The sequence below is a fragment of the Sander vitreus genome, chromosome 2 (assembly GCF_031162955.1).
Source record: "Sander vitreus isolate 19-12246 chromosome 2, sanVit1, whole genome shotgun sequence".
Lineage (NCBI taxonomy): Eukaryota > Metazoa > Chordata > Actinopteri > Perciformes > Percidae > Sander > Sander vitreus.
In genome coordinates this window covers 34,991,618-35,014,193 of record NC_135856.1, presented here as the reverse complement: position 1 = coordinate 35,014,193, position 22,576 = coordinate 34,991,618, and the positions used below count along the sequence as shown (strand labels likewise).

The 22,576-nt window shown below is 39.6% G+C and overlaps 1 protein-coding gene across 1 annotated transcript in view; it reads right to left on the bottom strand.

Moving 5' to 3' along the window:
* Positions 1–325: 325 nt before the first annotated feature.
* The window catches only part of vegfc (vascular endothelial growth factor c), a 110,926-nt gene continuing 88,675 nt past the window's right edge, over positions 326–22,576 (bottom strand). The window contains exons 6-7 of the mRNA XM_078266960.1: positions 14,272–14,596; positions 326–1,688 (exon numbers count right to left, since the gene is read on the bottom strand). Coding sequence (XP_078123086.1) covers positions 1,580–1,688; positions 14,272–14,596 — 434 coding nt within the window. The 3' untranslated portion in view covers positions 326–1,579. The remainder of the gene's footprint in view (positions 1,689–14,271; positions 14,597–22,576) is intronic.

Below are 22,576 nucleotides of genomic sequence, written 5' to 3'. Positions count from 1 at the left end.
ATTTCTATAGCAGCAAGGACACACGCAGCCCCGACACACCATACACAGCCAGATATCGTATCTAACTGCTTGAACCCACACAACCTGTGTATTCTTAGCAGTGTAAAATGTGCTATTTTGATACCCGATGCCGTTATTGTTGTTCAATTTAGTCAACAAAATCTCTGAAGTGTTTGTGACAAACTCCCGCAATTAAATTGTTTTCCATTAAAAAAACATTTCTATATCTATTTGGTTCTATCGGATTTTGTTCTGAGTTGTATAACATGCAGCGTAAAACCTAAGGCTGGAAACAAATGCTGAAACATAGTAATCAATTTCAGCATTTTTATTTTGCAAAGTAAACTAAATGGTAAATATAATCACAGTGCAGATGATCACATTTTCTTCTTAGCATTTCTATTTGTCTCTCCATCTGTGCAGTGCGTCTTCCAGTTCAACAGTCAACACACAACCTGCCTTCTGATCGCACACATCCACACCAACTAATACAAATAATATAATTTAGCAACGGTAGTGTTTTGTTCGAATGAGTCACATAAATAACATCCCTGATCTTTTATAGCATATGGCAAACACAGGACTCCTGTTGGGTAACAACTTTTTTATACTCCGACAGAAAGTGAGATTAGTTTCGTTTTCATTTCTGATATTTTACAAATATGACAGGATGAATACTGTGGGCCTACATACCTTAGTGTGATAACATGTGATTATAAGTGCATGGGAGCTAATATTGGCATGCAAATTAGTTTCTATGTCCACTTCATTGTCTCAATGGGCTGTACGGCCTACCAATGTTAATCAGTGCTATTCTTGGTGAAATAAAGGGGTGTTTTTGTGAAAAACGCCAAAAAAACCCATTTGTTTTCTAAACGTTCTATCATTGTGACAATGTGGGAATATGCAGAATAAGTATTTAGGAAAAGTCAAGATAGAAGGGTAACAAACAATGACAGAACAATTCCTTTTTTTAATCACAACATTAAATGGCATGGTCTGTGGTGGTTCTAGTGTTAAAAGCAAAACTCCATCAGTATAATATGCACCACAACAGACGAACTAAGCTTACTATATACACCATCCAGTATACTTTATTTTACACATACTATACATACAAAAATATTGATCACAGTGTATTTTCATGGAAATAGATTTAAATTGCAATAAGAGGTTGAAAAATAACATTTAATAAATTATATATTCAATATCTGACATAGGAATACTAAGACATAATTAATACAAAACCCCCCAAATATATATAAAAAAAAATATACAGACAGTATTTTAAAACAAATGTCGAGTGTTGACTCTTTCAGTTTTTACTTCCTTCTCTGGGCTGCGATCAGCCGCTCTCCCATGAAAACCTCCTCATAAGCTGAGTCAGTGCATATCCTACCTTCAAATTACCGGAGCTTCCCATATCTGCATTCCAGTCACTAAGGTTCCCCCACTTTCATCAGGGTCCGAGCACTTCACAGCTGATGGGGATACTCGTGACCAGCAGCAGGGATGAGTGATGCATTGTACTAAGTTTATCTGCTCCTTAGCATCTTGTTAGCATGTTGTTAGCCGGCAATTAGTCCAGTCTTCTCCAGTGGGCCGGTACACAGCGACACACTTCCTCTCTGAAGGAGAAACCTTGTTCACACCTTCGCCTCCTTACCTCACAGGGAGGCCTGACACAACTGCAATGAAAAAATAAAAGAAAACAGGATTGAGCTTCAAAACTAATACCATAGCAACATGTCTAGAGTAGGTCAGCTTAGGTAAGTAAAAAAACAGTCTTGCAACTTTCAGCAATATAATAAACACCATAACTTACACATGAGACACTTTTACATGGTGAATGAAAAAGTGGTGGCTGTAATGCTCAGAACAGTAGTTCTGTCTGAATTCTCAGTTTTTATCAAGTTTATAGTCCATAAATCAGATAGAAAATATTGTAGGTGATTTTAATATGCATGTGGATGTTGGCAATAACAGCCTTAGTATTGTGCTTATCTCACTATTAGAATTGATTGGTTTCAGTCAGAGTACATAAACCCACTCAATGTTTTATCCACACCCTCAACCTTGTTCTGGCATATTCAGCACTGTATCAAGGCTAGTCTCGCATTGCCAGACCTTCCTGCACAGCACTACGGAGGAGGGTCTGGCTAGTCCACACAGCATTCCTGGAGGGCACAGAGCCCCTGTGCCGCTGCAAAATAGCCTCTGGAAGGAACTTGTTTTGGTGGAACGTGTACGTTCAAAAGTTGTTTTAGTTGTCTAGCTAGATGTTTGGTGGATTTATGAGGACTATGGTTAATTGCTTCTCAGATTTCTGCAGGGTAAATCCAGAGTTTAGAACACCAACACAAAGAAGGCCTAAGGTAACGGACATCCGGCCGAAAAGGACATCCGGCATAATTTCCGGCTGCAACCGAGCAATCCCGAAGTGGAAGGTCATGGACATAGACTAAATCAAGGCTGACATTGAGCTATGTATCCCTATAACCCTCAGTAGTAATGACTTCATGAGCTTCTTTAATGATACAATTTTAATTATTAGAGATACAATTTATCCCCTCCTGCCCTTTTTTTTTATATATAAAAAAAGCTGTTTAGGGTACCATTGTTTGAAGATAAATCAGTACTGTTAAGGGCAGGAGGGGATAAATTGTATCTCTAATAATTAAAATTGTATCATTTAAAGAAGCTTATATATATTTATTTTGTTTTTAGGGCCCGAGTGCCGACAGCAGCGAAGGCCCTATTGAAACTGAAGGAATTATTAGTCCTTCGTCCGGCAAATTAATTGCCTTTTTGAGGGGCTAACATATTCAAAAACTCACCAAAATTGGCAGTCGCATAAAGTCTGGTGAAAATGTATGAATTTTAAGGGTTTTGGGAATAGGCGCACAATGCAAGATGGCTCGCTAGCGCCCCCTACAAAGTAAAAAAAAAAAAACTGAGCCCCTGCAGTACGTTTACGTAACGAAACTTGGTACACATATGTAGCATGTCAAGATGTACAAAAAACGTCATTGGAGCCATACCCTAAACCCAACAAAGTCCGCCATTTTGAATTGAAAGTTCAAAATTGGTGTGATTTTGGCCCTTTCCACATTCATACTTTAACTCCTCCTCCTCCTTCAAATTTAAAGATGATGAAAATGTATTAAAAGAAACTTTGTCGTAGGGCATGGCCGTGGCGGGGCGGCCATTTTATGCGTTCAAAACAGGAAGTGGGTGTAACTTGAGTGTACATTGTCCAATTGGCTCGAAACTTTTCAGGATTCATAAGAGTCCAACCCTGAGGACATGTACAGGCCGATATTGGCTCAAAGTCATGCCCCCTGTGGCAACAGGAAGTAGGCCTAAAAGTCAAGTTGCTATACTTGAACTCCTCCTCCTAGAGATTTCATCCGATGGACTTCAAATTAGGTCGGTACCATCTCAACACCTTAAAGATGAAAAGTTATTAAAAGAAACATTTCGTCAAACGGTGTGGGCATGGCGTAGTGGCCATTTTGAGTGTTTAGCAATGAACGAGGAAGTGGCTGTAGCTACAGTGTCCATTGACATATTTGTTTGAAATTTTACACAATCAACTAGAGCCCAGGCCTGAGGACATATACAGGCCAATATTGACTTTTGGTCATAGCGCCCCACTGGCAACAAGAAATCCGCCTTATATGACAAACATCATCCGATTTCCATGAAACTTGTGTGGTCTACATGTGATACTGAGCTGCCACCTATACTTTAATCATGCTCACTTACTCAGGCCGCGCCCCCTTTCATAACATTTGAACCCTTTAAGGTAGACCCTTGTGTTGAACTCAGCAGAGAGTTCCTTCATTGATGGTTTGGGCTGCCCCCTATGCTTAAACTACCCCCCCTTCATAACTGGTGACCCATTTAAGGTAGAGTCTTATGTGAGGTATCATTGAACTCAGCAGTTTCTTTTTGATTGGTGATGGTTTGACCCGCCCCCTATGATGTAGCCACACCCCTTTTTATAACTTATGACCTGTTTGATGTAGACCCTTGTGTGAGGTATCCTTGAACTCAGCAGATAGTTCCTTATTCATTAGTGATGGTTACTTCTAGCTCGATTGACAGATATAATTGGGTATCATCTGCATAACAGGTCACGCCCCCTTTCACAACTAATGAACTGTATGACGTAGTCTTGTGAGGTATCATTGAACTGAGCAGGGAGTTCCCTTTTCATTGACAATTTGCACTGTCTGAGTGCCGCGCAGATGCACGGTCGCAAATTATTTTCTTCTATCGACAATCACCAACTAACTATTTTCTATAGCTGGTAGATGGCTATAGAAAATAGTTAATGTTGTCTCTAAGACCTCATCATAACTGGGCTACTTAAAGAAGTTTTAGTTAGCACGTCTTTGCACCTATATCTTAACAGGCTACTTACCACTCACTTGAAGTAGATGTGATAAAACCTCTTCTTAAAGCCTACTCTCGATCCAGGGGTTTTGCCAACGATAGAACTATCTAATCTTCCTTTTCTCTCTAAGATCCTTGAGAAAGTAGTCACTAATCAGTTGTGTGACTTTCTCTAGAACACTAGTTTATCTGAGGATTTTTCATTCAGGATTTAGGGTTCATATCATCATAGCACAGAGATGGCACTGGTGAAAATTACAAATTACCTTCTATTTGCTTTGACAAAGGAATCTGTATTTGTCTTATTAGATCTTAGTGCTGCATTCTACACTGTTGACTATGACATCCTAATACAGAGACTGGAACATTCAATTGGCATTAAGGGAACCACACTAAGCTGGTTTAAGGCCTTTTTATCAGATTGATCTAAGTTTGCTAACTTTAGCAGGCAGTAACAATGGTGTTCTACAAGGCTCTGTGCTAGGACCAATTATGTTCACCTTTTTATATAAGCTTCCTCTAGGCAATGCTATTAGAAAATGCCTTTTAAACTTTCATTGTTATGCAGATGATACCCAATTATATCTGTCAATCGAGCTAGAAGTAACCAATCAGCAACTTCAGACATTAAGGACATAAAATCCTGGATGACCTACAATTTCCTGATAAGACAAAACTAAAGTTATTGTGCTTGGCCCCAAAGACCTCTGAAGGTCATTATCTAAAGACATAACTATTCTGGATGGCATTGCACTGGCCTCCAACACCCACGTAAGGAATCTGAATTATCTTTGATCTGTAGTGTCCCATTAATGCATGTTACTAACTTAGCTTCTTCCCCAGAGGCCCTGTGCTTTCTCATCTCGCAGATTTCCATGGATTGCAGTTGTACCTGGATCATGGTCACCCCTGCTTGACGCCAACTGCTACTACTAATAATTATTATTATTATTAGGAATAGTACTATTATCATTACTGTAATGATTGCTATTATCATTGCTACTGTTCATATCGCTCTATTATACACACTGTAATAATACTCGTATACCCACTGCAATAATTAATATTAGTTATAGTTCTATTACAATTATAGTTTAACTTTTCTGCCTGTAAAAAAGATTTTCCTTGCCGGCTTCGCACTAAAAGCTTGCTCTTGGGGGGATTGTTGGATTGTTGCAAATTATAGAGTGAGGTCGAGACCTAGATAACTTCTTTTTTTGATTTGACACTATAAATTAAATTGAACTAAATTAAAATTGAAAACCTACAATTTTGACATTGCTGAGTGGAACCAACAACATTGTTATATTATTTTGCCAAAAGTGGGAAATGGTGACCTTAGGGCCGCACTAACGGAAAAGCTCATGGAATGTTGAAAAAAGAGATTATCTTCTGGAGAGCATGGATGTGCTCAATACATTAAGTTGCAATCAGCTAATTTGATTCAGATATTTCTTGGTTAACAATATGACTTGATGATGGCACTGGGAATGTCATTCTTTACAGATATGATCATAAGTAAACCCATTAGTATTGGAGAAATTGAAATTTTGACCTCATGGCAAGTCCTACAGTTAATCCTGAGGGAAATAGCCAACACATTTCTTAGTAATTCATCCATTAGTTGTTGAAACATTTCAATAAAAAACACACGTAAACCACGTTGAAGTCAGTTAAAGGTATGCTGACCCTTTCATGTGTTTCCAAGCTGATCATATTTGAAAATATAGGCCTGTTTAACTCTTTGCCAAATTGTGCTGGGATAGACTCTAGCCTCTACATTTAACATGAAAAGCATTTCAGAAAATGGATGGAATAATGGACAGTTTTAGCCTGAACTAATTAAATACCTGTCAATCACTGCTGTCATTGGCCTGACTTGCATACAAGCCTTACTTTTATACTTTTTCATCACAAATTACAAATTGTGCTGTTCCGGAATGGAGGATGGTTATCCTTATGATTAAAATCCATCATATGGTGATCCACCAATCATATGATGGAATTTGATTCCGCATTTTATTGTAGAGAAATCGATTGCAATGGTTTAATAATAGAAAGCAGTCAACTTTAAACCTGATTCTAAAGTATTGTTGAGATCTGATTGCTCACCAGTGTGAATGAAAACTAAAGACTTATTAAGCCTTTAAGACTAAATTAATTGGTCACTTATAGATATGATGGGGCAGCTGTGTGGCTCAGTGGTAGAGCGGTCGCCTGCAAATCGGAAGGTTGGTGGTTCAATCTCTGGCCCTGCAGTCCCATGTCGAAGTGTCCTTGGGCAAGACACTGAACCCCAAATTGCCCCTGATGCTGTGCATCGGAGTGTAAATGTGTGTGAATGTTTATCTGATGAGCAGGTGACGGCAGCCTCGGCTGTATGAATGTGTGTGAATGGTACTATGTAAAAGCGCTTTGAGTAGTTAAGAGTAGTCGTTAAGACTAGAAAAAGCGCTATATAAAAACAGTCCATTACATCCATGATCCTGTTTCCCAGGAGCCTGCAGGTTTTCAGTGCAGCCAAACACTGCTGACTTACAAACACAAACTACTTTCTTGTGTGTTCTAAAGGTCAGAGGTTACAACTAAGGTTTAGATTTCATAGCAGTGAAAATGAAAGCCTCAGAACTACTGTGATTTACAGCCCATGCCTGAACCACTAGAGCTTTCACCAGAACAGGGTGTCAAACTGTTTAATAGTTTCACTTCTGATGCAGTTATTGTTCTTTGGCATCATGAGACAGCTTGGTCTAAATCCTGTTTCAGAGGATTTTAACCTACCAAGAATAAAATTAAGTAACTGTGACTAAGTACAACAAAACAAGAGTTTGAAGCCCAAAAAATTAGTATTAGTATATAGCCTGCAAAAGCTCAGATCGGGATAACCCCAGCCCAGAGTCAAGGCCTACCATCAAATGATTACACAAGGAGTGGATAAAGCATTGGAGGGATGGAGTCCTGTTTTACATTGCACTTACTCACTTCATCAACACAACAAAGGTTTCTGGGACTGGTGTGTATTTGCCACTGCTTTACTGGCTGCACGGTGTGTCAAGAATAGTCATGGTTACTTAAGGAGATCTATGAACCCATGATGAAATACAAAGAAGACACATTCACGCCACGGCCAGACACTAGATTCCTACCGCATGTTATACTCATAAATCACTCTCAAACAAGGTCACAAAGGGTCAGGACTGGACTGTGTGTGTGTGTGTTTCCTTCTGTGTGGGGAGAGGAAATGGTTAAGTGACAGCTAGGAGAAGTCATTAGCAGACTGAGGTCTTGTATTACACACCGGGTTCACTGCAATAACCACTTACCACTGCCGGACCATTGCTTTTCGTGTGTGTGTTAAAGCGGGGGTTGACTCTACTCTAGGATGATGCAACCAATGAACCACTGAAATATAACACGGACCTTGGCTGCCAAATGCCTCGCCATGATCATAGTGATATAGAAACAAGTTATGCTAATGAGGACATTCATTAAACGCTCTGGTACATAATTAAGCAAATAATTCTATGCCATCACACTTACATACAGCAATGTAGACTAGAATAATTTAATATCATGTGTAGGAAGTAGGAGTTTCGTTTTCTGTAGATGAAATGGCCATGAAACAATTCTTGTAATCAATATCTGCTGTAATACTATATAATAATCCAAAAGAGGCGTGACAACATCATAGGCATATAGGCTTTATCAAACTACATATTGTATATCTGTTACTGTCTGGGGTAATACATATACTCTAGTAACCAAATAAAATAGTAATGGATCTTGGCTGTCAGGGTAAATTAAATGTGTAATAATATAATTAGCAATAATAATACAAGCCTAATTACAGAGATAATAACCCTGTCTATTTAGATACTTTCTTTTATCCTGTGTAGATACGATAAGGGACAACAACGGCATTTTGTTGTGCAACCCTGTGTTATACAATGACATTAAATGAACAGTGAAATGGATGGATAGATGGATCAATGAATATATTAATAGATGTATGGGTTTGTGTGTCACAGGATCTGCACAATATGTTGTGAGTTTTTCAGTGCTCTAAAAGCATTTTGAAAATATCACAGAGTATTCATTAGGGTGGGAATCACCAGAGGCCTCACGATACAATATCATTGCGATACTTATGTAACGATACGATATGATTGCGATTTTAAACATATTGCAATATTCTGTGATATATTGCAATTTATTACCTTTTTTCCAACTTCAAATTTTTCCCAATTTCAAATTATGTCCCCAAAAGGAAACTTTGTCAACATCTGTTTTATCTACTGTTTTAAAGATACATTTAGTTTGTTTTGATTTGTTCATCTCACTTAAATTTTATTGCGGCAAAACGGGATTGTCAAGCAGACAAACTGACCAACACATATATAATAACAGCTCCATACTTGGCGTCTGTGTATCGATACAGTATTGTCATGGAAAAAATCGATACTATGCTGTATCGATTTTTTTCCCCCACCCCTAGTATTCATCCATAACCACAGTCAAACAACCACATGATCATTCAAATTTTAAAAAAATATGGAACTCGCAAACAGTCATGGGCCCATGTGCCAACAATGAGGTTTGTAAGCATTTTGAGATGGCAATAATTACAGATTTTAAGATAAAGAAGACATTAAAAGATAATACAGTTGAAAAAAGGGCACATTTTCACATACTATACACTTCCTTCTTGCACTGCACATGTAGTCATATCCTTCTGTCTTTATGATCAACTAGTGCAGTGCCCGTTCCAATCGTGCCTGTTCAGAATAGGCCGATTTCTTGCTGCTTTCTTGAGAACCGCTCATCCAAACAACTTCACACTCGACACTTTGCTTCCTTGGGTCCCTGAGCAATACCCCTGCCATGACTAGTTGTGTCCCCTAGCAATGCTATGGGGACACAGGAATGCGTCATTTGCTAACTGCTAGCTATTTGGAACCACGCTATTCCCGTCATTCCGAAAGTTACCTTGCTGATGTTAAGAGTTTTTTTACATTGTATCATCTGGTCTATCTTTCTTCATGTGTTCTTCAATGTACTGTAGCGAGCGTCGGAGAGCCAGCTGTACCTCTCAATACACTACACAGCATAAACTTAACGCATTATTAAAAATTATGTCCTGCAGATCTCAAGAGCTTGCACTCAACACTGCACTTCCTTTGGTCCTCGGCAATACCCCCGCCCAGTGTGAAGTCGATTAGATGAACAGTGGTTAAGAAAACCGAAGGACAGACAGAGACTCCTTCCATTTTAATTAGATGCTTTTATGATGCAATAAATTCAAGAACTGCAGAACATCCCTTCTTTTGTGCCAACAAATACACTTCACTTTATCTCACTATTTGTTGAAGTTGAAAAGGGCCATTCCGGCCGGGGGCACATTCAATCTAAAATCTGGACCGTTTTGTCCAGTCTTTGCAGGTTTAAGCTCGACTGGTCTGTCCCCAGCTTAAGGCAAAATACTCTACCGCTAAAATATATTGCTCCTCAATATATCGCAGACCTGCTAACTCCATATTCTGCCCCCAGATCACTCAGGTCTGCACAACAGCTCCTCCTTGTCCCTCACTCACGCTAAAAAACTAAAGGGGACCGTGCTTTCTCCGTGTCTGCTCCCAGGCTTTGGAACAGCCTCCAGTCCAATATTAAAGGGGTGATAGAATGCAAAACCGAGTTACCTTGTCATAGTTGAATTACGACAGTTCGGTGGGTAAAATAGGCATACATAGAACCTCAAAGTCCCATTGACACCTGTTTCCTATGCAAATCTCACAATTTGAAACTGCAGCTGAAAACGGGCAAATCTCAACGAAGCTCATAGTTGGTGTCAACTCGGTGGCTGTACCTTATTTGGCTCTAGTCTGTACCTTTGTCATGCCCCAAAATGTACATACAAACCACTGATCTGAGGCCAGTTGGTCTTCTGAATCTAGGTCGCGCAGATCTCAGAACTTTTATATATTGTTCGTCTGCTATTTCATCACTAAATTCACTTCTGAGACTATTTTATGTGAGAAATCAACTATGTAGAGCTCAAATATGGACCGTTTTACGAAAAATTATTGCTAATTGCAAATTTGGTCTGACTGTGTCAGCACTTCAGAAGCTCCACAGACTGACGTGACAGCTGGCCGGTGCCTGCCGTTGCTGCCTTGCCGGTCGGCCTGTCCACCTTCACAGACCCCGCTGTGAGCTGGCTGGAGCTCCGTCAGTGTTAATGGTAACAAAGCATTGTGGGGCTAATCCTGCCCCTCTCCAGCATCAGGCCACACGTTTTCATCATCATCACATTGGATGTCTTCTCTTGCCATGCACCTGCTTCATCTCTAAATACAAACAAATGTAATGTAGTGTTTCCATTGCTTCCACCTCAATGAAATTCACTTCTGAGACTATTTTATGTGAGAAATCAACTATGTAGAGCTCAAATATGGACCGTTTTACGAAAAATTATTGCTAATTGCAAATTTGGTCTGACTGTGTCAGACTTCAGAAGATCCACAGTCTGACGTGACAGCCGGCCGGTGCCTGCCTGGGTTGCTGCCTTGCCGGTCGGCCTGTCCACCTTCACAGACCCCGCTGTGAGCTGGCTGGAGCTCCGTCAGTGTTAATGGTAACAAAGCATTGTGGGGCTAATCCTGCCCCTCTCCAGCATCAGGCCACACGTTTTCATCATCATCACATTGGATGTCTTCTCTTGCCATGCACCTGCTTCATCTCTAAATACAAACAAATGTAATGTAGTGTTTCCATTGCTTCCACCTCAATGACTTTCTGAAAGTGCAGTTTTACTGTAGCAAAGGAAGTGTTTTTCAAATTTTTATAGCTGTATATGTAACCTCAGGCATTTAACCTGGACATATTGTTATCTTTGTTCTTTTACCTGTTTACTGTTTCTCTCGAACAGTACAATGTATAACTGTTTCATTCTTACTTGGAGTTTCAGAGTCTTTATGAGCTTTCGATATATATATATATATATATATATATACATACATACATACATATATATATATATATATATGTGTATATGTTCGCTAAGAAGTCTAAAACAAGACACCTGCTTAGGCTTTCAGCTGAAATTGCAATCAACAGTGTTTGAAATTCATCAGACTGAAATCCTGTTTTGAATGTGTGGTTAACAGTTTTGACAGCAGTGTGTTAGCATTTGAACAAAGTGCTGTAAATCCACAGTTTTGTGCAGGTTGTGGTTAAAGTCATGGGATAAGTGTGTAGAGTTTTGAGAACTGTGTTCTAGTAATGGAAAATGAACTAGAGATTGGTTCACATGAACTGCTGCTGTGCAGCCTCTAGTTAGAGTTTTGCAAATGTGGCTCCAGTTGTAAAGACCTTTTTTTTTCACTTGCTTTAACCCTTGTGTTGTCCTCCTGGGTCAAAATTAACACTTTTTTAAAAAAATTTTTTTAATTTTATTTATTTTTTTACATTTTTTACTTTTTTGTTGCTTATTTTCACGTTTTCTGCACTTTCTTTCCATTACCACCAGTACATACACAACTAACACCAACTTATTAACACTAGTTTTACACTTAGTTTTGGAATTCATGGTCAATAAACCTCATTTATATGAAATTATCTAATTATTGTGGTAGAAAAAGCTGAAATAATGAATCATTTTGACTAATATTTAAGATCAGAGGAATGTATGTTGATGGCTAGTTTAGTCAGGATAATGCTATAAAATTAAATAAAACACCCAAAACCAGTGAAAGTAGTGATCTGCTCCTTAATTTCCGTTGCAAAGAGCATTTTATGGAACCATCCATGTTTTTTTGGGTAATTTGGTCAAATTTAACCCGAGGACAACAGAAGGGTTAAGCGACGTCTGAGGCTGGCTGGAGCTCCGTCAGTGTTAATGGTAACAAAGCATTGTGGGGCTAATCCTGCCCCTCTCCAGCATCAGGCCACACGTTTTCATCATCATCACATTGGATGTCTTCTCTTGCCATGCACCTGCTTCATCTCTAAATACAAACAAATGTAATGTAGTGTTTCCATTGCTTCCACCTCAATGAAATTCACTTCTGAGACTATTTTATGTGAGAAATCAACTATGTAGAGCTCAAATATGGACCGTTTTACGAAAAATTATTGCTAATTGCAAATTTGGTCTGACTGTGTCAGACTTCAGAAGATCCACAGTCTGACGTGACAGCCGGCCGGTGCCTGCCTGGGTTGCTGCCTTGCCGGTCGGCCTGTCCACCTTCACAGACCCCGCTGTGAGCTGGCTGGAGCTCCGTCAGTGTTAATGGTAACAAAGCATTGTGGGGCTAATCCTGCCCCTCTCCAGCATCAGGCCACACGTTTTCATCATCATCACATTGGATGTCTTCTCTTGCCATGCACCTGCTTCATCTCTAAATACAAACAAATGTAATGTAGTGTTTCCATTGCTTCCACCTCAATGACTTTCTGAAAGTGCAGTTTTACTGTAGCAAAGGAAGTGTTTTTCAAATTTTTATAGCTGTATATGTAACCTCAGGCATTTAACCTGGACATATTGTTATCTTTGTTCTTTTACCTGTTTACTGTTTCTCTCGAACAGTACAATGTATAACTGTTTCATTCTTACTTGGAGTTTCAGAGTCTTTATGAGCTTTCGATATATATATATATATATATATATATACATACATACATACATATATATATATATATATATGTGTATATGTTCGCTAAGAAGTCTAAAACAAGACACCTGCTTAGGCTTTCAGCTGAAATTGCAATCAACAGTGTTTGAAATTCATCAGACTGAAATCCTGTTTTGAATGTGTGGTTAACAGTTTTGACAGCAGTGTGTTAGTATTTGAACAAAGTGCTGTAAATCCACAGTTTTGTGCAGGTTGTGGTTAAAGTCATGGGATAAGTGTGTAGAGTTTTGAGAACTGTGTTCTAGTAATGGAAAATGAACTAGAGATTGGTTCACATGAACTGCTGCTGTGCAGCCTCTAGTTAGAGTTTTGCAAATGTGGCTCCAGTTGTAAAGACCTTTTTTTTCACTTGCTTTAACCCTTGTGTTGTCCTCCTGGGTCAAAATTAACACTTTTTTTAAAAAAATTTTTTTTATTTTTATTTATTTTTTTACATTTTTTACTTTTTTGTTGCTTATTTTCACGTTTTCTGCACTTTCTTTCCATTACCACCAGTACATACACAACTAACACCAACTTATTAACACTAGTTTTACACTTAGTTTTGGAATTCATGGTCAATAAACCTCATTTATATGAAATTATCTAATTATTGTGGTAGAAAAAGCTGAAATAATGAATCATTTTGACTAATATTTAAGATCAGAGGAATGTATGTTGATGGCTAGTTTAGTCAGGATAATGCTATAAAATTAAATAAAACACCCAAAACCAGTGAAAGTAGTGATCTGCTCCTTAATTTCCGTTGCAAAGAGCATTTTATGGAACCATCCATGTTTTTTTGGGTAATTTGGTCAAATTTAACCCGAGGACAACAGAAGGGTTAAGCGACGTCTGAGGCTGCCTGGCTTCTGTCAAGCCACCTCCTGATCTGTCTTTTTATTCCCTATACTGCTTTTTAAGCTATTGCTGATTTAATTCACTTTTCTAACTTTCATCTTTTTTGACGTTGGTTTAACCATGCAAGTTGTTTTGTGATGTAGTGTTATGTACTTTTTTATTTAATGTATGTAGCCTGCTGTTGTTTATCTAGTATGTATCGAGGCATACGTCACCCCATCTGCCCTGGTTGTAAAGCACTTTGGGTCAGCTTATGCTGTTTTAAATGTGCTATATAAATAAAGGTGACTTGACTAAAAGTGGCAGCAGATGATACTGAACCCTCCACATCCCTCCTTACCTGCATGTGGCTTGGTGAAACCTCCTTCCTTTTAGGAAACACTTGTTGGGTGACTCGTTACATTCGCAGGAACACTTTGTTTTGTTGAGGGGCTGGTGCCTTGGACACGTCCTGCTACATGTGCACTGACAGGTCTCCTTATTGAAGACGTGGTTGTGTGGGCAGGAGGGAGCAGATGGGATGTTGCAAACACACTGGCAGGTGTTGCGGTCAAGGTGTCGGTTAGGGCCGCAGTCTTGAGTTTGATCTGCGCGCCGACACACACACTGACAGGTTTCCACGTCCAGTTCCTTATCTAGGCCACACACATCTGCTGAGAATATGTCTGTAGAGATAGGAGAGGGCGACACAGGGATGGGGGTTTAATAGGAATAACTCAGTACATTTATATAGCGCTTTATCATAGACAATCAAAGCGCCTTGGGGGGGGGTAGACTACTCTCTAACACCACCAAAGTGTCGCACCCACCTGGGTGATGCACAGCAGCCTTACAACGGCAGACGCTCACCACACAGGGGAACATGCTTTCAGTGGTGGGGGAAACCGGAGCACCAGGAGAAAACTCACGCATACACTGGAAGAACATGCAAACTCCACACAGAAAGCCCTGGGACAACCAGGGTTTTGAACCCGGTACCTTCTCGCTGTGAGGCCTCAGTGCTAACTATTGGGCCATGGTGCTGCCCAATGAGCGTGGCCTTAAATGAATGGACATAAAGAGTGTCTTTGAGTGAATGTGTTAAGTGAGTTAATGGTATGTAATTAAATCCACTAGAAATGATCTCAATAATCTGTCATAGTTCTTAGACCTTGCCACATGCTTCTAGGGTTGCCCTCCTGGAATTGTAGTTCGTCTTTCTTCCCATAGTCCCTTCTTGACTCCTTTACTGCTCTTCTCCCATTGGAGGCTGCTGCTTGTCCATGCTTCCAGACCTCATTACTTATTTTGAAGGCCGAGTGTGTCTGTTTATGGCCTCCCAGACGGTTTTGGTAATCCATGGTTTCTGGTTGTGGAATGGTTTAACAGTAGTTTTAGGTACAGTTGCTTTTGTTTCATACATTAATCTACCACAGAATCAGTGAATCCATTGATGTCATCAGTAACGTTGATGGTGGTGTCTTGGAACATGCTCCAGACAGACTGCAATGTGTAGTGAAGACTGTAGTGTGGATTCTGATTGGCTTGACCCTTTCCTGACCTCACACGTCACAGAGGGCATACGCCGTAGTTTGCTTACATACTTTGACCTCAGCAAGATGGCCACATGGTCGCTCTTCCCAAATGCGGGTAGCGATTTTGAGTAGCGGATAGCCATTTTTGAATGCAGTATAGCGTTGATCCAGAGTGTTTATTCCCCTTGTGGCACAGTTAATATGTTGATGGAAGTCAGTTATGCCTGATTTAAGTCTCCAGCCACAATGAGAGCAGCATCAGGTTTATCATTCTGTGGGCAGTTCAGGTCTTTGCAAAGATCCGGCAGGGTAGTCTCTGTACTCGACTGTGGTTGGATGTACACTGCTGCGTTAATGACCGATGTAAATTCCCTTGGTAGAAAGTGTGGCCTACATTTGATTGACTGTAACTGAAGATCAGATGAGCAGAAACGGGATAAAATGTTAATATTCCTGCTGTTGCACCAGTCCATATTCACCGTAAAGCACACATATCCCTTTTTCTTTACGAAGTCTTGTGTTCTGTCACAATGGTATGTAGAAAAATATGCACCTGATTGACTGGATTAATTCAGAGAATGATTTATTCCAGGATTATGCCAAGTTTTGATAAAACATAGGACATTACAGTTCCTGATATCCCGTAAACACGGAGATTATCCAGTTTATTATTCAGAACTTATACATTAGTTAGCAAGATTCTTGGCAGAGAACATCAGTGAGGCTGGGATCTCAGCTGGTGTTTAAGTGGTGTGGATCATAGCTAAAGTTAATTTTTCCTACTTTTTCCAACTTGTGCTTAATGTTTTCTTTGATGTTTACATTTGAAAGCAAGCAATGTTCTCTCTTTCCTCAAGGATAACACAGATGGTTCTCTTTCAATACTGGTAAATCATCTTTTAGCTGAACACAGGGGGAGACGGAAATAGAGAGAAAAGGAAGGTCTGGCAAATGGAGGTCCAGACTGGTCCGAACACACATGCTGTGTGTGTGTGTGTGTGTGTGTGTGTGTTCAGATGAACAAACACAGATAACAAAGACCCATAGTTTACTGCTGACAAACTGCAAGCTGTTTCTACTCCAGCATAGCAGCATGTGCTTACAGACTTTAACCGAAACCACATAATGAGCTTAAATGGAACTTTATTTTCCCCAGAGAACTACTGTTTTCAAGCTCAGAACATCTTCACTACAAAATATTATGTATGGAGAAGTCTCAGTCTTGAACACTTTAGATAAATAGCTCAGTCAAATGAATAATGTTCCTCTTAAATCTTAAACCATCACTTTATCCTGGTGTAGAGGTGTGTGTGTCCCTATGAAGCTGAGGGCTGTGTTGTCTGAAGCCTGGTTATTAACGGGAAAGACAAAGAATGACCCTGCCAGGTAGCCTAGAAATCTAGACGCACCCTAGCTGCAGCAAATGTAATTTGCAGCCAGGGTCAGTCTAGCAACTCTCCGTTGGCTTGCAACTGGAAAAACCAAATTCGGTGGGCAGGCTTAACATAAGGACGGCAGAGTTGCGACGGTTTCACGTGAATTCCCTGCTACTTGTGTTGCCACACAGATGGCAGTAAAGGTTAGGAGCCAAGACGGACCAGACCACCTCTGTGGAGGAAGGAGCCAGAACTTGTTGAGTTGGAGCGCTACCAGTTAGATCTGGTGGGGCTTACCTCTACTCACAGTCTCGGTTCTGGAACCTTACCTCTACTCACAGTCTCGGTTCTGGAACCTTACTCCTGGATAGAGGTTGGACTCTATTCTTCTTTCTATTCAGGAAGTGAACTCTGCTCTCCGGATTGAAAGCACTGTGTTTTATAACACCACGTTGTGCTATTTCATTTTGATATTTTCCATTGAATATTGAAGTTCATAAATATGTCTTGGCATGCCTGGCAGAGTGGTTCTATTTACATGGTATCGGAAGGGGGATTTAATACTTAATACTAAAAAAAAACATCCCCTCCTCTGCTTTCTTCACAAATCGCACCCTGCATACATTTGTGTATTCAAATTGAGTTTTGCCGGTGAAACAAACCTGTGTGCAACTGGAGCTTGTTAGTTAGCTCCGCTAGGATAATTCATGCAATGTAATGCATTAGGCTTATGCTAATAACGTTGTGTCTATATATAGGGAAAACAAGCCTGGCAAAGGACGATTGTTTTGTCTGTGAACCTTGCGAGTTATAATGGACCCAAATGGTTGTACTGTTGTTCTACAGGTGAGAGAAAATGTATGTCTTTTTGATTTTTGGGATGAACTGTCCTTTTAAAATAAAGTTAATGGGACATAATATTTCTATTATTATATTATGAAAGCCTACTTGCTTTCCACTAATCCATGCAGTAAATGTCATATGTCCTGCTATCTTTGCCAGATCATTTGTTTTTGGCTCTCTCTTGGCATTTGTATTGTATGTGTGAGTAGCTGTGCAATCTGCTACTCTGGGGTCTCCACATTCTGCGCTTTCTCATTTGTTTACACAGAGTCCAGAGTTTTATCATAGCCAAACACACACACACACACACACACACACACACACACACACATTGCAGTCATAAATACTCCTCAGTGAACACATGGACATTCTCCTGTCACAAAGACTAACATAGAGAACGATGGCTCTAGTTAAGAGTGTTTGTTTCAATCCTTGGTATGTGTGCTCACTATAGGCCTTGCATGTAGCACCCAATAATGTAATAATTTCAAGAAAATGTAATGTACAAATGGAATAACATTTGCATTAATCTTCTGAAAACATTTAATAAAAACTAGGGCTGTCAGCATTTACGCGTTAATCGCGATGCGATTAAGGGTCGAGCATAATGCGTTAATTTTTTTAATCATATTAATCGCATGCCGCCATTTATTCATTTATTTTCACTTCAGTCGGCTTTGCGTCGTGCCTAACAGGCTACTATTTTGCCGTACTTCCACGTAACACATCCTGCTGCTGCAGGAATAGCAACGCGGATTTCGGTGCCTCATTGTGGTGCCACTGATATGCCTGCACTTCTCTCTGATGCTCTGAAACAGATGTTACAGGCAACAGAAACATTGCTGCACGTGACGCTATACTATATACACTATACTCGACAGCAGCTAACGTTAGCCTACCGCTAGCTAGTAGCTGGATTAAACACGGTTACAATGCTGACAGCTAACACTAAATGGTGTAAAGTTTGTCTGTATTTCACTGTAGAGGATTCCAACACCGGGATGTAACAATCTGCAGCTGCTGTTGTCGGAAAAACACGTTCAATGAAACTGGTAATTTCAAAGTTGTTGTTAAATGCCCTTTTCCCATCTGGTGGTTGTTTTTGTCAGTCAACAGCTATTTACTAGTGAAATGAGTTATTGTTATAGTGATTACATTATTATTAAACATTTAATTTTGACGATATGGCCTTAGCAATAAACAAGCCATTCTTTAATGTCGCCAACTGTTTAGTACCCTTCTTTTTTTAACTTTCTTAAAAAGGAAAGTTTTGGTTCAAAGGGATCGGTTCAGGCACCGTTAAGGCACCGGTACCATTTTAAAAGTACCGCTTAAGCACCGGTATCCAAACCAAACAATACCCAACCCTAATATTGACTCTAGATTCAAATGTGTGACTAGATTAAATATATAATAAACAAATACAAATCTTAAAATCAAGTCCATAAAGTCATTTTCTTTGCATTCATTTGATTCCCAATCAAGATACACTGGTAAGAATTGCTTTCCATTGTTAATATGTACTTAAAAACAGTTCTGTTCTGTCTTTTAATCATGTGATAAAACATGCGATTAATTGCGATTAACTATAGAAATTCAACGATTAATCGCGATTAAGAAAATGTAAACGTTTAACAGCCCTATTTTTTACATAACAATATCTGTTAACATTATAACCATCAGTTTTAGGGGAAAAACAACCCACCTAAAATATATTACATCATCCATAGAAATGTTATTACAATATCAGTCAGGACATTATTGGTCAAGTTATTACATTATTGGGTTTTGTTACATTTGAAGTGCAAATTTCATCATATTTTCAGGAAGTTATTATATTTTTGGGTGCTGCAGGGACTCATCAGCAGGCAGCAACAAGCCACACTGATCAGCCATATCCATCGGCAGCTACAGTACTTATTTATACTGTACCATAATCTTTAGGTTGATCTGCACTATTGTTTTTTTTGGCGTCAGAACATTTTTGTAATCCACTAGGTTACAACATGAACAACCTGACACCTCCTTCTACGTGCTGACGTTTACGGTAAGCGTATCTCATTTCCGGTGCTCCCGTCTCACGGACACTACTTTGCTTTGCTGCTCCAAATTCCTCTCCCTCTCCTGCTCTCTCTTGCTCTGTGTGTCAGATGTTTAGCTATTCCTCTGCCTCCTTTAGTGATAAAGATATATGTAATAAATGTAGTATATTCACTGCTCTGGAGGCGAGGCTTAGTGAGTTTGAGCCACGGCTCCAACCGACATACTGTAGTTTCTGTTAGCAGTCCCCCAGCAGGCCCCGAGCAGCCGGGCGAGTGGGTGACTGTCCGAAGGAAGCGTAGCGCTAGCTCTAAACTGGGGAGCACACATGGCGGCGGTCGCTCTAAACCACCAACATCCTTTCTAACAGTTTCTCCCCAGTCAGTGATACACCCCCTGAGAAGCCAACTCTGGTTATTGGGAGCTCTATACTGCCGTACTAGGGCTGTCAAACGATACATTGTTTTTAATCGCGATTAATCGCCAAATTTTTATAGTTAATCACGATTAATCGCATGTTTAATCACATGAATAAAATTCTATTATTTTGCATTTCAGAACTGTTTTTAAGTACATATTAAAAATGGAAAGCCATTCTTACCAGTGTATCTTACGGTGGCCGACAGGGGCAAACGCCCTGCAACTTAAGAAAACACACACAAATAGACAAAACACAAGCAAATTAAGAAAACAACTTCATTCATTTGACAACACATGCGCAGCATTCAGCAAACGCACTGCAAATGCACACAACACAACCATATACATAAATGCACTGCAAATACACACAACACAACCAAATAGATAAACGCGCTGCAAATATGAAACGATGCGAAAAGAAAAGCACACAAACCCAGAAAACAAATGCAACAAAAAAACGCAGCATCCAGATTATACAACGGAAGTTCTCCAGACCTCTAGAGGGAGCAGCTAAGTGGAACAGCTTGATTTTCGACCCCACGGGGAGAGAGTGCTCTGCCTTTTTATTAGTCGGGTATGGCTGCAGCCTGGAGTACTCCATAGACTGTATATTAAATTCATATTATTATTATTATTATTAATAACATTATATATTAGTAATATACAGTATATGCTCCCGTCTCATGCCCTCCCGGCTGGTGCTATCACCGAGCTTCGGCTTTTCAAAATAAAAGCTTGCGTCTGGTCCGCTATGTGTTTGTACTTTGGTTTTGTTGGATGTTTGTGAACTAAACAGTACGGCAATCATGCTAATGAATACAATAACCTTTTCAGCAGATGTCTTACTTACAACACGTTGGAGTTAGCAAAGCAGTTTTGTGTTTATATGTGTGAGCGGGATTTATTCAGATTGATAAATCCCACGGTAAATTGGCTGGTTTACTAAACAGGGAGGGACTATAAATCCTGTCTGTTTTTTTTATTTCAAGAGCGAATTGCTCCACAATATGAATACAGATTGATCACATATTTTGTTGGTAACCGTTGTTGTATAATCACAATATTACACTTGAGTAGGCCTCTACTTCAGTAATGCGCCTTTCGGACCTCGAAATTAAACCCTCTCACGTAATATGGCTTAAACAAACCTCAACGTTAAACGCTGATGCAGTTTTAAATGTTTTATTACCACGAGTTTACAGACGTCTCTGCTGATTGAGTATCACCTGTGACCTGAGCCGAGGCACACCCACCAAACGAGAGAAAACATATCTCAAACATAGACTTAATATTTACAGTCTATGCAGTTGCTCTCTCTCTCTCTCTCTCTCTCTCTCTCTCTCTCTCTCTCTCTCTCCCTCTCCCTGTGGGGTCGAAAATCAAGCTGTTCCACTTAGCTGCTCCCTCCAGAGGTCTGGAGAACTTCCGTTGTGTAATCTGGATGCTGCGTTTTTTTTGTTGCATTTGTTTTCTGGGTTTGTGTGCTTTTCTTTTTGCATCGTTTCATATTTGAAGCACGTTTATGTATTTGGTTGTGTTGTGTGTATTTGCAGTGCGTTTATGTATTTGGTTGTGTGCATTTGCAGTGTGTTTGCTGAATGCTGCGCATGTGTTGTCAAATTAATGCAGTTTTTCTTTTTGCATCGCTTCTTTTTTCGGGGTTTGCGTGCTTTTCTTTTTGCATCGTTTTTTATTTGCAGTGCGTTTATGTATTTGGTAGTGTTGTGTGTATTTGCAGCGTGTTTGCTGAATGCTGCACATGTGTTGTCAAATTAATGAAAAAAAAGTTGTTTTCTTAATTTGCTTGTGTTTTGTCTATTTGTATGTGTTTTCTTAAGTTGCAGGGCGTTTGCCCCTGTCAGCCACCGTAGTATCTTAATTGGGAATCAAATGAATGCTAAAAGTTACTTTATGAACTTGACTTTAAGATTTGTAGTTGTTTATTATTTATTTACCGTAGACAAAAGAAAAATGTGTGAATCTGTCATTATTGCACAATTCCTACAAGTACCTAACCTAACTGAGATGTAACACTAACATTGTGCTTATACAGTACAAACAAAATGGTCCAAAAACCGGATGCCACAGCAGGACATTTGTAACCTTTAAGTTTTTCTAATAAGGAATGTAACAATTCTCCTGGACAGAAAAGGGGGTGGATAATGTCCCAAATGACAAAAACAGTCAAAAAAAACCGATACAAACAACACAGTCCTAAAACCGTATGCTGATAATATCATATATAATATGTCAATATAGTGTGTAGTAACTTCTAAATAATTTTGATTACTCACTGACGTCCAGTGATCACTGGTTAATGAGACAGCGTTTGCAGCACTTTGCAGCAGTTCCAGTTGAGCTGCTTTCTCCGTGTCGTACCGGCTGTGTATGCGTGAAACTACTGTCCCTCTCAACAACTTTTTAAAAGTAAACTTTCCATTCAGAATCTTAT